The sequence below is a fragment of the Coregonus clupeaformis genome, chromosome 12, assembly GCF_020615455.1.
Source record: "Coregonus clupeaformis isolate EN_2021a chromosome 12, ASM2061545v1, whole genome shotgun sequence".
Lineage (NCBI taxonomy): Eukaryota > Metazoa > Chordata > Actinopteri > Salmoniformes > Salmonidae > Coregonus > Coregonus clupeaformis.
This window is the reverse complement of record NC_059203.1, coordinates 50,765,688-50,782,626: the sequence shown is the minus strand read 5'-3', so window position 1 is coordinate 50,782,626 and position 16,939 is coordinate 50,765,688. Positions and strand designations below refer to the sequence as shown.

At 41.8% G+C, this 16,939-nt stretch overlaps 1 protein-coding gene across 1 annotated transcript in view; it reads right to left on the bottom strand.

The window, feature by feature from the left end:
* Positions 1 to 125: 125 nt before the first annotated feature.
* Positions 126 to 16,939, bottom strand: part of ppm1j (protein phosphatase, Mg2+/Mn2+ dependent, 1J) — a 54,741-nt gene continuing 37,927 nt past the window's right edge. The window contains exons 3-10 of the mRNA XM_041892711.1: positions 8,075 to 8,410; positions 7,729 to 7,841; positions 7,119 to 7,203; positions 5,248 to 5,366; positions 4,968 to 5,031; positions 4,280 to 4,387; positions 3,795 to 3,946; positions 126 to 2,019 (exon numbers count right to left, since the gene is read on the bottom strand). Coding sequence (XP_041748645.1) covers positions 1,863 to 2,019; positions 3,795 to 3,946; positions 4,280 to 4,387; positions 4,968 to 5,031; positions 5,248 to 5,366; positions 7,119 to 7,203; positions 7,729 to 7,841; positions 8,075 to 8,410 — 1,134 coding nt within the window. The 3' untranslated portion in view covers positions 126 to 1,862. The remainder of the gene's footprint in view (positions 2,020 to 3,794; positions 3,947 to 4,279; positions 4,388 to 4,967; positions 5,032 to 5,247; positions 5,367 to 7,118; positions 7,204 to 7,728; positions 7,842 to 8,074; positions 8,411 to 16,939) is intronic.

Below are 16,939 nucleotides of genomic sequence, written 5' to 3'. Positions count from 1 at the left end.
CTAAACATTATGGTATCACCTAGTAATTTCTGTATTCACTCTAAATATACCCTTTGTTTTCCCTCTAAACCTTCCCTTTCCAGTGCAGAGTTCTGTATAATTGTAAGGGATTGCACACATTTCTCAAAGATTAACAGGGTTTATTCCTGGACTGCATGGTCATTACCTAACTGCATTAGGTATAATGCCATAATTTACCAAGTTACTATTTCAACATCTGGTTCAGAACTAATGGTAGTTTGTTCAAAGATTAATTTTAGAGGAGTTATTTTATAGGTTCAAAGGATATGGGGAAATTAGCATAGAGATGTACGTCTTACTTTGGTAAGGATCCACTTTATCCCCTACCTCTTTATTATAAATAAAGCAATATTTAGCCATTAGCCAACGTTCTCAAAAGCTAGGGATAACGTACCTATAATCGCTACACATAACATGTAAAAAAACAGAACAATCAAAGAGAGAAGCAAGACATTTGAGAGCATACATTTGTCTTGGCAACTTCTAACATAAGTGAAATGAAGACTTTGATATTAATGAATTAACATGTGAACATACAGTCCCTGGCCCACAATGTTCCTCGAGTGTAGTAAGGCAGTCAAGTGAAATTGATCACATACTGACGAACAGATTCTCTACTACAAGTTGTCAATCCAGAATAAAAAGTAGAAAACAGTACTGCACACTATTGTGGATCTTTTAAATCTGGGAGACAATACTCAAACAAACCGATACATTCTATAGGAACACTTTGAGAGGAAGGAAACCATCATTTCATTCAAATTCAAAATGACATTGCACCTACATGCCAAAAGACCCTTTGATATTTGAGTTTGGATCAAATATATTATATGAAGATATTACAACAGACTAAGGTCATGCACATCTCAGTCCTGCTTTGTCTTTTTTTTTTTAAGTAAAAAAATGACTATCTACTTTAATGGTGTCAAAACTAACAATAAGTTAAACAAAAATATATCTCTAAACATACATAATTCAAGAAAAATCATTGAAAGTGCCATTGAATTCATAACCACTAATCAGACTGACTGTCTTAAAGTGCTTCAGGTTTCACATCCTTCATCATCATTCACTGCTGCTTTGACATTGGAGTTTCTGCAATACTGGCACAGGATGGGTAACAGACTGTTTCCTCTTCATACTTTGTATCTTCCTCATTCAACATTCCCATCCGTGTTTCAGAAGCATCTCCTAACCTTAGATATAGGGCTCATATAGTTATTTTGTCACAGAGCTCCACTGTCTTTTGAGCAGTGGTGTCACTCCTACATGATGTTAGTCCCTCAATTGCTATCAGTCATGCTATTTGATGTTAGACAATGTGCAGGGCCATCTACCTCCACCTGTCATACTGTACTCTACACAAGCAATACTTTTCATTATTTTAGGAATTTAGCATTCTATAAATCACATGTGGGGGTCATAAGGTAATAAGGAGGTTTTATTTAGAACGACTAACCAAGCACTGCTATCAGATGATGGCCTAACCAATCCTCCTGCAATTATCAGCCATTCAATTAGAGAGATTAAAACATGAAGCTACAGGGGCAGAGTTCTCATTAAGTAGCGATCAAAAAGAGCAGGTTTCAGAAATGGACATGTGTCGGTCGGTCAGGTAATGTCAATAATTAGAGCCCAGTGGGTGAGTGGGTTGTTGCAGAAGCCAGGAGGACGGGCCGGTTGACAGGTGTCAGCAGCCAGCTCTCCAACCTGAGGCTTCCCTATAAAGGGAGGTATGTTCTTCACCCCTCTCCAGGGTAGAGGGGGTAGGGGGGACGGAGTGACCCTGGTTGGTCCAAGGGAGCTAGTCCTCTCCTGGTAGGGGGGTGGGACAGGGCCTTTCATGTCTCTGTCTCGGGCCCTGTCGGTCCCGCCAAGGGGATAACATAACAAGTGATGTCGTCTCCTGAACCCAGCCTCTCATTGGGTAACCGCCAGCCCCTCTCCTTCAGGACCCCTCGCGACCGCATCAACAGGTCCTGGGCGGCCAGTGTGTATCTGGATGTAAACAGTGTTGGGGTCAAAACATTGAAAAGTGCTATTTATTTCAAATGAGTATTTTTTATGTTCATGAATAGAGTTTGAAATGTAATTCATCCCAAATATGTGTATGTGAAGGTGTTTGTCAAAATGGTATTGCCATAAAAAAATTACCATACTAATTTGTACAGGCTAGAGACTGACCTCTAGTGGATATATCATTTAATTACTCCTCCTTTTCTAACCATTATCCAGTGATTTTTTTCAAGGCTACCTGAATATTCAATATCTACTCTGTTTTTATTGGTAGCAACTCTAATAGTATAAGCCCTCTCACAATGTATTCCCCTAATAAGAATCACATCCTTCCATGACAAGGCCCAGCTCCTATCTACTGACAAGGCAATCCAGTCATTCTCTGCTTCCGGTATGTTGGTCAATCACCTCCCTTGGGAGTCAGGTGAGTTTACAAAAAAAGAGAGGGAAATGGTCATTCAACCATATTGTTAGTACAATGTTGACTATGCTAACATAATTATTCTACTGTGTTTGTGTTGAACTTCATGCATGTCTCTTACCTGTCCTGGTATTGTCTCGCGCTACCGCAATGCCTTATTAATAGATTGTTTGGTATTGTTTGTAGCGCTAGCACACTAATGCTAACATGTGCATTCTCATTAACCAAACTAATGGCGTTTTCATATTTATGTCAAGCTGTTTATTGAAGCATTATAGTTCTGCTTATCATGTTATTCTATTAGCTACACATTGTAAAGGTGATATGGCAATGCTTCCATACACGTTACTCTGTATACTTCCTTCGTTCTCGATTCGGAAGAAACTTGTCTCTTATAAACTTCTGTCCAGTTGCAGGTGGAACTCCAAAAACCAGAGAATTTTCAGAAAAATATGAAATCCTCTTTTTGTATAGAGTGAGAGATCTTTGTTTTGGTCGCACTGTGTGACGCGCTGTCATCTACTTCTCCATGTGGCCGTGTTGCATAGAAACGACTAGTTCCTGCAAAGATGTTGGGAAATGCAAGCTGTCTGGCAGCTAAAATTGCGAAATAACTCCTCACTCTGTGCAAGAAGTGGTTTTAATATATTTCTGAATATTCTCTGTTTTATGGAGTACCACCTGTAACTGGACACTGACATTTATAAGAGACACATTTTTTCCGAATCGAGAACGAAGAAAGTATCACCAAGTACAGGTTAGTTGGAATATTGCTACCAGTGCTTTGCACAAGCTATGGTGTAACGGCATATGGAAGCATTCACATATCACTGTTATAATGTGTAACTAGTTATTCTATGTGTCTCTGCATTTAGTTAGTTTCTGAATGTGGACCATCCATTGTTATGTTGGCCTAGTCCAGATATTACTCAGTACTCATGTTCAGGTTTTACCTGGCCTCTATAGGCCTATATTAGTTGCACCATTGCCCTGACATTCTTTGGCTCTGTTCTGTTCATCCCTGTGGTTCCTCAGACATCTCTGAATCAGTGCATAGTTCAATGGCTCTCAAAAGGGAAGTATATTGCGAGGTTAGGAATATTTATCTTCCACATGTTTTGATAAGCGGTTGATTCCTACAAATGGAGTGTACTGCGCCGGCTTGCAAAATCTTGTTAATCATAAATCTAATTCCTAGATTATATTTGATGCATGCAGACATGCATGCAAGCTGCCAAAGCAACATGGCTGTATACTGTCTTTAGCTTATAGACAGAGAGTAGCATGACCATATACTGTACTGTGTAGATTATAGACTAGAGATTACAGTACATACCTCACAGGATCAGTGGGCTCGCAGCAGGACAGGAAGCCTGAAACTGCGTCTGCTACCTCCCTGTCCGTGGTCACGTCCCACAGCCCATCTGTACCCATCACCAGCACGTCATTAGGGCCATGCTTGTACTCAGACATGTCGTACACTATCACCTGTCGGAGCGACGGGTAAAGGAGGGAGGAGCAACAGATAAAGGAGGGAGGGAGTGTATGTACAGTATTAAAAATAGCTATAATACAGTATTAAATCAGAGCAAGAGGTTTCCTAGCTATCAATGGATTTAGATCAGATTTCTTTGCTTTTCAGGATATTCAATAAAGTGTTGTACAATATATTGACTGATGAGCCAAAATAAAGTAAACATACGTCATTAGATATCCTCCAAGCCTTGGAACACACTGGGATGCTTCTAGACAAGCCATGATCTTACAGACGGTGTGTGATACATGGTTCTAGACACAGGCAGCATGACATGTCTCGCTCACCTCTGGGCAGCAGGAGAGAAAGGGTTTGATGTAGATGTTGGAGTTGTACACCTTTAGGTCATGATCCCCTAGGCCACGTGTTACCCCAATGGTGGCCATGACACGGGCCTACACACAACATAAACACACAACACAAACACACACATAGTGAGTGATCCGGGTTAGTGCCTGTGGGTGTTCCTTGATTCTAGGAAAATCCACTTATGAGGGATTAGTGACTCAGGAGCACTTTTCTGCATGGGAGAATAATGTTTTCAGTGTGTCTCTTTTACCACACAGCTAAAGACTGGGAGAGTTGAACAACAACCATGTACTTGCATTAGAAGTCCTCCCACACACAGCGGAATGAATAACTAAAAGTTATATCTTGCTATATCTGTCCTGCTGGTGAACTAACAGCTAAGCATACACTAAGCTAAGCAGCTAAGTTTTCTTTCTGTCAGGGGTAACATATGATGTGGACAACAGTACATCTACATTTAGTTTGAAGACCAAGATATACTCTACTGTGTATATCAAATGTCCCATGACTTGGGCAGGGTTTTACCTGGTCAGGTGGTAATGTGGTCCGGAACAAACTACTGTGGCTCTGCCAATGGCAGACCTTACAGTACCATACATCTACTGTGCTGTTCTGTTATGATGTCCACCAGTGCCCAAAGTCCATAAACATGACAAAGTGCTTCACCTTTTTGCCCTCTCCATATATAAGCGGGAACTTGAGGTCGTCTTCTATGATGGTCTTGTAAGCCCTGCAACAAACCAACAGGACACAGGTTATGGATTAGTGATTATATTCTTCAAGTATATAGTCTACTTTTTTTTATCTCTTGGTCCAGTACACTGTCATAGAGGCTTTTATAGGGCAGCGAGTTTTCCTGGTCAGATTACGTGGTCTGTAAAAACTCCTGGCCCTGACCATTAAAAATACAATGAACCGCATATGTTAGACAACAGCTGTCATTTACCAGCCATTCATTGTGTGGTCCCTGAAGAGCATCTTCTTGCCCAGCTCCTTGTGCTGGATCCTGCGAGGGAACTCCAAGTGTGTGAACTCATTCCCAAGCAGCTCCGATCTCAGGAAGCCCTGCAGGGACACAGAGCAGAGCTAATGTTGACAATACTATACATGACAAAGTGTCATGTCAAATGGACTTGTCTTGTGACGAAATGGCTCTTACAATTCATACACTATATTTACCAAAGTATGTGGGCACCCCTTCAAATTAGTGGATTAGGCTATTTCAGCCACACCCGTTACTGACAGGTGTATAAAATCGAGCAAACAGCCATGCAATCTCCATAGGAAAACATTGGCAGTAGAATGGTCTTACTGAAGAGCTCAGTGACTTTCAACGTGGCACCATCATAGGATGCCACCTTTCCAACAAGTCAGCTAGTCAAATTTCTGCCCTGCTAGAGCTGCCCCGGGTCAACTGTAAGTTATGTTATTGTGAAGTGGAAACGTCTAGGAGAATCAATGGCTCAACCAGGAAGTTGTAGGCTACACAAGCTCACAGAACGGGACCGCCGAGTGCTGAAGCGCGTAGCGCGTACAAATCGTCTGTCCTCGGTTGCAGCACTCACTACTGAATTCCAAACTGCCTCTGGAAGCAACGAAGCAATATCAGCACAAAAACTGTTAGTCGGGAGCTTCATGAAATGGGTTTCCATGGCCGAGCAGCCGCACACAAGCCTAAGACTAACATGCACAATGTCAAGCGTTGGCAGGAGTGGTGTAAAGCTCGCCGCCATTGGACTCTGGGGCAGTGGAAATGTGTTCTCTGGAGTGATGAATCACACTTCACCATCTGGCAGTCCGATGGACGAATCTGGGTTTGGCGGATGCCAGGAGAACGCTACCTGCCTGAATGCATAGTGCCAACTGTAAAGTTTGGTGGAGGAGGAATAATGGTCTGGGGCTATTTCCCATGGTTTGGGCAAGGCCCCTTAGTTCCAGTGAAGGGAAATCTTAACACTACAGCATACAATGACATTCTAGATGATTCTGTGCTTCCAACTTTGTGGCAACAGTTTGGGGAAGGCCCTTTCCTGTTTCAGCATGTCAATGCCCCCGTGCACAAAGCGAGGTCCATACAGAAATGGTTTGTCGAGATTGGTGTGGAAGAACTTGACTGGCCTGCTCAGAGCCCTGACCTCAACCCCATCGAACACCTTTGGTATGAATTAGAACGCAGACTGCGAGCCAGGCCTAATCGCCCAACATCAGTGCCGATCTCACTAATGCTTTTGTGGCTGAATGGAAGCAAGTCCCCGCAGAAATGATCCAACATCTAGTGGAAAGCCTTCCCAGAAGAGTGGAGGCTGTTATAGCAGCAAACGGGGGACCAACTCCATATTAATGCCATTGATTTTGGAATGAGATGTTTTTTAGTGTAAATGCAGCAATAAACATATCCTAAAGGAAGCGTCATGGCAGTAGGAAAAGTGACAGTAGAAAATTATATAACTGTGAAACACAAACTTGGTACTTTTCATTCCTCTCCCTGAGGGTTCCACCCCTCTCCCACACAGCTACCCACTCCAGCTTAATTTAGACCAACAGACAGTCAATGAATAAAGATGTAGTCTGAATCATATGTTAAATAACAATACCTCCCCCGTGCATCTTCCTCTTGGCCAAGGCACCCTTGAAAAATCTATTCATATCTCACGGTGATGGGACTCACCTGGTTAAAGGGACATTACACTTTCAAATCAAAGTTTGTCCGATGTTTTCAGACCTCTAAAGTCTGGAAACATCTGACACTTTAATTTATTTGTGAAATCTCTTTTTAAATAAGGAAATCATGAATAAATGCATCAACCCCATCCTCACCAGATACTGCAGGCGCTGCCTCTCTGACTCGGGCGTGAACTCATTGGACATGGGGATGACTTCACCGTTACGGATGATGATGGCTCTGTAGAAACAGAGGAAGAACCAAAGTAGAATGAGTAGTGATTCTATTGATATGGGAGGGACAATGTACTGCATAAAGACAAAGACAGACACCATAATGTGACCCCATATTAGGAGGACACGGGACAGATAATGTGGAGTTAAGAGGGTCAGCACAGCACGTTACAGGATGATTATCGCTCCAAGACACTGATCTAAAGTCAGTCTAGATTTGTTCCCCCCTAAGGGTTGAGGTTAAGATTTGGAAACAGTATAACGATCCTAGATTTGTGCTTATGGGCATATCCTACCAGGAGTTTACAGTACATGATGAATGGTGTTGCAGTACAAAGAGCGGCCAGCAGAGGTCATAAGAACTGCTGTGTGAGATTATTTTGAGCATGACCAACGGGAACAGCTTCTTTGAATCAAAGGTTATGGGCATCATGTTGTGTCACTTCCTTTAACCTCTCTTTCAGTCATTCAACTCTGCATCGAATACATTGAATTGAATGTGTACAACAAGTAGGCCTGTAAGTTGACCTACCTGCTGTCTCCTGCATTGGCAACGTAAAGCTTCCCCATTAAATGGATGGCAGCCAAGGCACAACATCCACCAGAGATGGTATAGGACATCTTCTCTTTCTCTATCAGTTCATCCTGTAATCAATCGGAAACAAAACGGTATTCACTCATTGGGTTATTGAGGAGGTTATACTTAACATGAAATGTTTGCAATTACTGAGAGATAAAGTCTGCCTAAAAAATTAATCATCTGTGCATTTGATTCTGGAAACAAAATGTTATCTTGGACTCCCAGGCTTCACTGAGACGAGTAGAACGATATTTCACAAATGAAGGCGATATGCCGTTAGCATACGCCTGTGTCTTACCATCTGTTTGAAGGCATTTTCTATGATGCCCATGATCAGACTCTCCAGACTGACAGTCTTCTCGGTGTGGAAGCGGATGGAGGGGTCAGTGATGGCGTCAGGGTCCTCTGGGTCCTGGGTGGAATTTGCTCCCTTCTTCACCTCCACCTGGTAGGGGCTGCCGTTCTTGGCCAGGCAGATAGGGGGCGTCACGGAGGGGTTCTCCAGCAGGTGGGCGATGTCCCCCAGTCTGTCTCTGATGAGGCGATGGAGGAGTTTAGATGCCATGATGGCACAACCTGAGCCTGCGTGACCGTCGAACACGCCCCAGTACTGCAGTGGGATCCCTGTGCCATCCTGGAAAAGGTTGAGCAAATTAAGTCAAATCAAGATTAAATCATATCAAACATGCATTTAAATATATCAATACACAGGCTGACAGTAAGAAAGGAGAGAAATAGCCAGAAATACAACACTGGCCAGGGATTCAGCCTTCCATGGGTCTCTTTAACAGGTCTCTCTTGCAAGATTTTATCTCAATGAGAATTACAAACTCAGTGAATGCCTAAAAGGACATTTCTGTCAGAGAATGGATGGATATACAGTTGAAGTCGGAAGTTACTTAGGTTGGAGTCATTAAAACTCGTTTTTCAACCACTCCACTAATTTCTTGTTAACAAACTATAGTTTTGGCAAGTCGGTTAGGACATCTACTTTGTGCATGACACAAATCATGTTTCCAACAATTGTTTACAGACAGATTATTTCACTTATAATTCACTATATCACAATTCCAGTGGGTCAGAAGTTTACATACACTAAATTGACTGTGCCTTTAAACAGCTTGGAAAATTCCAGAAAATGATGTCATGGCTTTAAAAGCTTCTGATAGGCTAATTGACATCATTTGAGTCAATTGGAGGTGTACCTGTGGATGTATTTCAAGGCCTACCTTCAAAACGTAGTGCCTCTTTGCTTGACATCATGGGGAAATCAAAATAAATCAGCCAAGACATCAGAAAAAAATGTTTAGACCTCCACAAGTCTGGTTCATCCTTGGGAGCAATTTCCAAACGCCTGAAGGTACCACGTTCATCTGTACAAACAATAGTACGCAAGTATAAACACCATAGGACCATGCAGCCGTCATACCGCTCAGGAAGGAGACGCGTTCTGTCTCCTAGAGATGAACGTACTTTGGTGCGTAAAGTGCAAATCAATCCCAGAACAACAGCAAAAGACCTTGTGAAGATGCTGGAGGAAATCAGTACAAAAGTATCTATATCCACAGTAAAACAAGTCCTATATCGACATAACCTGAAAGGCCGCTCAGCAAGGAAGAAGCCACTGCTCCAAAACCGCCATAAAAAAGCCAGACTACGGTTTGCAACTGCACATGGGGACAAAGATCGTACTTTTTGGAGAAATGTCCTCTGGTCTGATTAAACAAAAATAGAACTGTTTGGCCAATGACCAACGTTATGTTTGGAGGAGAAAGGGGGTGGCTTGCAAGCCGAAGAACACCATCCCAACTGTGAAGCACGTGGGTGGCAGCATCATGCTGTGGGGGTGCTTTGCTGCAGGTGGGACTGGTGCACTTCACAATATAGATGGCATCATGAGGAAGCAACATCTCAAGACATCAGTCAGGAAGTTAAAGCTTGGTCGCAAATGGGTCTTCCAAATGGACAATGACCCCAAGCATACTTCCAAAGTTGTGGCAAAATGGCTTAAGGACAACAAAGTCAAGGTATTGGAGTGGCCATCACAAAGCCCTGACCTCAATCCTATAGAAAATGTGTGGGCAGAACTGAAAAAGTGTGTGCAAACAAGGAGGCCTACAAACCTGACTCAGTTACACCAGCTCTGTCAGGAGGAATTCACCCAACTTATTGTGGTAAGCTTGTGGAAGGCTACCCGAAACATTTGACCCCAGTTAAACAATTTAAAGGCAATGCTACCAAATACTAATTGAGTTTATGTAAACTCCTGACCCACTGGGAATGTGATGAAATAAATAAAAGCTGAAATAAATAATTATCTCTACCATTATTCTGACATTTCACATTCTTAAAATAAAGTGGTGATCCTAACTGACCTAAAACAGGGAATTTTTACTAGGATTAAATGTCAGGAATTGTGAAAAACTGAGTTTAAATGTATTTGGCTAAGGTGTATGTAAACTTCCGACTTCAACTGTACTTCTCAGTGGCAACATGTCATTCATATATATATATATATATATATATATATATATATATATACACACAGTACCAGTCAAAAGTTGACACACCTACTCATTTAAGGGTTTTTCTTAATTTTTTACTATTTTCTACATTGTAGAATAAAAGTGAAGACATCAAAACTATGAAAACACATATGGAATCATGTAGTAACCAAAAAAGTGTTAAACAAATCAAAATATATTTTATATTGGAGATTCTTCAAATAGCCACCCTTTGCCTTGATGACAGCTTTGCACACTCTTGGCGTTCTCTCAACCAGCTTCATGAGGTAGTCAACCGGAATGCATTTCAATTAACAGGTGTGCCTTGTTAAAGTTAATTTGTGGAATTTCTTTCCTTCTTAATGCGTTTGAGCCAATCAGTTGTGTTGTAACAAGGTAGGGGTGGTATACAGAAGATAGCCCTATTTGGTAAAAGACCAAGTCCATATTATGGCAAGAACAGCTCAAATAAGCAAAGAGAAACAACAGTCCATCATTACTTTAAGACATGAAGGTCAATCAATCCGGAACATATCAAGAACTTGGAAAGTTTCTTCAAGTGCAGTCACAAAAACCATCAAGCGCTATGATTAAACTGGCTCTCATGAGGACCGAGCCTGGAAAGGAAGACCCAGAGTTACCTCCGCCACAGACGATAATTTAACTGCACCTCAGATTGCAGCCCAAATAAATGCTTCACAGAGTTCAAGTAACCGACACATCTCAACATCAACTGTTCAGAGGAGACTGCGTGAATCAGGCCTTCATGGTCGAATTGATGCAAAGAATCCACGACTAAAAGACACCAATAAGAATAAAATACTTGCTTGGGCCAAGAAACACCAGCAATGGACATTTGACCGGTGGAAATCTGTCCTTTGGTCTGATGAGTCCAAATTTGAGAATTTTAGTTCCAACCGCCGTGTCTTTGTGAGACAGAGTAGGTGAACGGATATTCTAAAATTGATTAAATATTATTTTTTTCCTCAATCTACACACAATACCCCATAATGACAAAGCAAAAAAAAAATCACAATTACATAAGTATTCAGACCCTTTACTTAGTACTTTGTTGAAGCACCTTTGGCAGCGGTTACAGCCTTGAGTCTTCTTGGGTATGACGCTACAAGCTTGGCACACCTGTATTTGGGGAGTTTCTCCCATTCTTCTCTGCAGATCTTCTCAAGCTCTGTCAGGTTGGATGGGGAGCATCGCAGCACAGCTATTTTCCGGTCTCTCCAGAGATGTTCGATCAGGTTCTAGTACGGGCTCTGGCTGGGCCACTCAAGGACATTCAGAGACCTGCTTTGTCTTGGCTGTGTGCTTTGGGTCGTTGTCCTGTTGGAAGGTGAACCTTTGCCCCAGTCTGAGGTCCTGAGCGATCTGGAGTAGGTTTTCATCAAGGATCTCTCTGTACTTTTCTACTTTCATCTTTGCCTCGATCCTGACTGTTCTTCCAGTCCCTGCCGCTGAAAAACATCCCCACAGCATGATGCTGCCACCACCATGCTTCACCGTAGGGATGGTGGCAGGTTTCCTCCAGACGTGACACTTGACATTCAGGCCAAAGCGTTCAATATTGGTTTCATCAGACCAGAGAATCTTGTTTCTCATGGTCTGAGAGTCCTTTAGGTGCCTTTTGGCAAACTCCAAGCTGGATGTCATGTGCTTTTTACTGAGGACTGGACTCTACCAAAAGGCCTGATTGGTGGAGTGCTGCAGAGATGGTTGTCCTTCTGGAAGGTTCTCCCATCTCCACAGAGGAACTCTGGAGCTCTGTCAGACTGACCATCGGGTTCTTGGTCACCTCCCTGACCAAGGCCCTTCTCCCCCGATTGCTCAGTTTGGCCGGGTGGCCAGCTCTAGGAAGAGTCTTGGTGGTTCCAAACTTCTTCCATTTAAGAATGATGGAGGCCACTGTGTTCTTGGGGACCTTCAATGCTGCAGACCTTTTTTGGTACCCTTCCCCAGATGTGTGCCTCAACACAATCCTGTCTCGGAGCTCTACGACCTTATGGCTTGGTTTTTGCTCTGACGTGCACTGTCAACTGTGGGACCTTATATAGCCAGGTGTGTGCGTTCCAAATCATGTCCAATCAATTTAATTTACCACAGGTGGACTCCAAGATGTAGAAACATCTCAAGGATGATCAATGGAAACAGGATGCACCTGAGCTTAATTTCGAGTCTCATAGCAAAGGGTCTGAATACTTACATAAATAAGGTATTTCTGTTGTTTTATTTTTAATAAATTAACAAAAATGTCAAAAAACCTGTTTCGTTCTGTCATTATAGGGTATTGTGTGTAGATTGATGAGGGAAAAATTTATTCAATCATTTTTAGAATAAGGTTGTAACGTAACAAAATGTGGAAAAGGTCAAGGGGTCTGAATACTTTCCTTTTTTTTTTTTTTTTTTTTTTATATACTTTGTTTATTGAATTTTCAGTACCAGCATTTAGTAAATAATTGCACTTGAAAGTTATATGGTATGAATATGGAACAACAATTTGAAGACAACGATACAGCAAAACATAGAGAGACAGACCTGAAAGAAAAAATAGACATTAAATACATAAATAAGATAAAACACAAAAAAAAAAAAAAAAAAAAAAAGGAAAAATATCTGTTTTGATCCAGTTGTTATAGGTCAGCTAGCACAGTTATTACCGTCCTTAACATCCGAGATGTCGTATATGCACATACCAGGCTTCTTACATCACCAATATATAAATATACATCACTCTGGAACTGCAGGGAAATGTTATCTTTTAACATAAGAAAAGAAGGGAGCCCACTTTGCATAGAATTTGTCTACAGACCCATTGAGTGTCTGTTTTATTTTCTCCAACTTTATGCAATTCAAAATAGATTTAATCCAAAGAGCATGAGAAGGGGCTGCAGAGGATTTCCATCTAAGTAAAATTAATCGTCTCGCTAACAACGTGACAAAGGCAATTACATCCTTATTCATTTTGGTCAATTGTATTGTGGGTAAGGAAACTCCAAATAATGCAATGAGAGGGTCTGGCTCGATCTGTGTGCCGCTTAATTCTGAGAGTGTGTTAAAGATGTCTTTCCAGAAACCAACAAGAGATGGGCAGCACCAAAACATGTGCACATGATTAGCAGGGGACTGGTTACATCGAACACAATTAGGGTTCACATCCTTGTAAATTTTTGATAGTCTTGCTTTGGTCCAGTGGGCCCTATGAATGAGTTTGCATTGGATGAGGCCGTGTCGAGCGCAAATAGAAGAGCTATGTACCCTTTTGAGTGCCCCTTCCCATAGTTCATCAGATATTTCCTCACCCAGTTCCTCCTCCCAAGAGGATTTGATATTGTTTAATGAGATGGCTTGTAGTGAGCAAATTTGACTATAGATTATTGACAATGTGCCTTTCTGATTAGGAAGTGGGGTGAGAAATGTGTCGAACTGTGTTCCACCAGAAAGGTTGGGGAATCCTGGATCTATGCTGCGGACGTAACTCCGGACTTGTAAGAACCTAAAAAAATGATGTCTGGGGAGACCAAATTTAGCTGATAATTGTTGAAACGTACTAAATGTATTGTTAGTATACAGATCTCTGAATCTTTTAATACCGAGATTAGACCATGTTGAGAAAGCACCATCAATCATAGATGGGGAAAAGCTGGGTTTGAGGCTACCGGAGCCAAGGAAGAGGTTGTTTGAAACCCAAAGTGGCGCCTAAATTGATTCCAGATCTTCAATGTTGTTTTGACACATGTATTATTGGTGAAGGAGGAGTAAGGGCCTGTAATAGAGGAGTGAGCGAGGGAAGACAGTGATGCCGGTGTAGACGAGGCAGCCTCCATCTCCAGCCAAGTTGGGGGTGGGAATATCACTCTGCTCTGCAACCAGTACTGAATGATCCTAAGGTTAGCGGCCCAATAATAGAATCTGAAATCTGGTAGAGCTAGACCGCCGTCTGGTTTGGGCCTCTGCAAGAGCTGTTTTCGCATCCTAGGAGGCTTTTTGTCCCATATAAAGGGTAGAATTAGGCCGTCGATCTTTTTGAAAAATGTATTGGGTAGAAATATTGGAAGGCACTGATAGAGGTATAAGAATTTAGGGAGAGTATTCATTTTAATAGAGTTAATTCTAGCAACTAAGGAGAGGTGTAGCAAAGACCACCGTTCCAAATCGTCCCTTAGTACGGGTTAAGAGAGGAGCAAAGTTGGCTTGAAAAAGGTTTTCAAACCTAATTGTGACATGTACCCCGAGATAAATAAAACTACTGTGAGCTATTTTAAATGGCAAGTTATGTAAAGGGGATTTTTTTGCAGCCATGTTAAGTGGCATCAATTCACTTTTACTGAGATTTAGTTTATACCCTGATAAGTGACCGAAGGATGCGAAAGTGGCAAGGGCAGCAGGGACAGAGACAGAAAGATTGGATGTGTATATTAATAAATCATCTGCATATAAAGACAGTTTGTGTTCGTGCCCGTATCTGACTATGCCTTTGATGAGGGGGTTGGAGCGAAGTGCTATTGCAAGTGGCTCTATGGCGAGGGCAAACAGTAAGGGACTTAAAGGGCAACCCTGACGTGTCGATCTTTGCAAAGGGAAGCGATCTGATTGAGTGTTATTAGTCCTGACAGAGGCTTGGGGGGATGAGTACAGAAGTTTTATCCAGGTCATGAATTTGGAGCCAAAGCCAAATTTATTTAGAGTGTAAAAGGTATTTCCATTCCACCCGATCAAACGCTTTCTCCGCGTCCAGGGATATAATGGCTTCAGAGGTATTGTCGACAGAAGGATTGTATATAATATTAAATAATCTTCGGAGATTGAAGAATGAGTGTCTATTTTTTATAAATCCTGTTTGATCCGGAGAGATAATTGATGGGAGGACTGTTTCTAGCCGCGTTGCCAGAATTTTGGCTAGAATTTTATAGTCCACATTTAGCAGGCTAATTGGACGGTATGATGCACAGTCAAGAGGGTCTTTGTTTTTTTTAAGAATAACACAAATGGTTGCTTGAGTGAGAGTATGTGGGAGAGCACCATTTACAAATGCATCATTGTACATTTCAATTAGAATAGGGGCTATTTTGGTGATAAACTTTTTATAAAACTCTGTCGGGTAGCCATCAGGCCCTGGGCTTCTCCCAGATTGAAGGGATTTAACAGCGTTAGACAGTTCTTCAACAGTGATCGGCTGCTCTAATTTTTTAACCAAATCCCGGCCGACCGAAGGCACAGATAGTGAGTGGAAGAAATTATCCAATTCCAGTGTATCCGCTTTACTTTCAGAGGTATATAGAGACTGGTAAAATCTCTTGAACTCCTCATTGATCCCCCCAGGATCTAATGATATCCCAGATGATGTACGAATTTTTGTGATCTGAGATGATGATGATTGTTGACGTAACTTGTGAGCTAATAATTTACTGGCTTTATCTCCTTGTTCATAGTAAGTGCTCCTAGACTTGACAAGCATTTCAGTAACCTGGTCTGTTAATAGTGTGTCAAATTCTGCTTGCAGAGTTAAACGTTCCTTATAAATATCCGGGGGATGGTGAAACGGCATAAATGTCATCTAATTGGGCAATACAGCGTGTTAGCATAGATAACCTATTCCTTTTCAATTTGTTCTCATGTGCGGTGTAGGAGATAATTTCACCTCTGATATAAGCTTTCAAAGTTTCCCAGAGAGTAGACGCAGAGATGTTTGGGGTTCTATTTGTAATCATGAAAAAGTCGATTTGACTCAAAACAAAATTGACAAAGTGTTCATTGCTGAGCAGTTGAGTTTTTAGTCGCCAAGGCGGTCGCTGATTGTCAACATTTTGAAAAGCTACTTCCATAGTAACAGGGGCGTGGTCAGATACAACAATTGGGTTATATGAACATGAAGTTATGGAGTGGAGGAGCCGGTCATCAACAAGGAAGTAGTCTATGCGCGTAAAAGTGTGGTGAACCGATGAGAAAAAGAGTATGCTTTCCCAGCTGGATTAACCATTCTCCAAGGATCTGAGACTGCGAATTCAGACATAAAGGTTCGAACAACTCTAGCTGAGGTTGATAAGGTGGTAGGTTTAGTGGAGGATCGATCCAATTGTGGGTCTAACCAACAGTTAAAGTCGCCTCCTAAAATCAACATATGGGTGGACATATCTGGGAGTGTAGAGAAAACCGATTTGAAAAAATCACCATTGTCCCAATTAGGAGCATAGATATTAACAAGAAGAACCTTTGTATTGAGCAGCCTACCACTGACAATTATATATCTACCATGGGGATCTGCGATCACCTTAGAACATGTAAAAGGTACCGATCTGTGAAGTAAAATAGCCACCCCTCTCGCCTTACTCTGAAATGAGGAATGGAACACCTGACCCACCCATCTGCACCTAAGACTTGAGTGTTGTGATACCTTCAGATGAGTTTCTTGGAGAAAGATGATGTGAGCTTTCAAATGATGAAGATGGTGTAGCACCTTACTACGTTTAACTGGGTTATTTATGCCCCTGCAGTTCCAAGTAAGAAAATTAAAGCCATTCCCTCCAGCAGTATGGGCTACACTAGGCTGAGTCATATCTTAAGAGAGAGAGAGGATGTGTAAAGGACAAGGTACAATGTAAACTGAAGATCTTAGTTGAACCTAAAAGCGCAAATGTAAAAAACAAAGA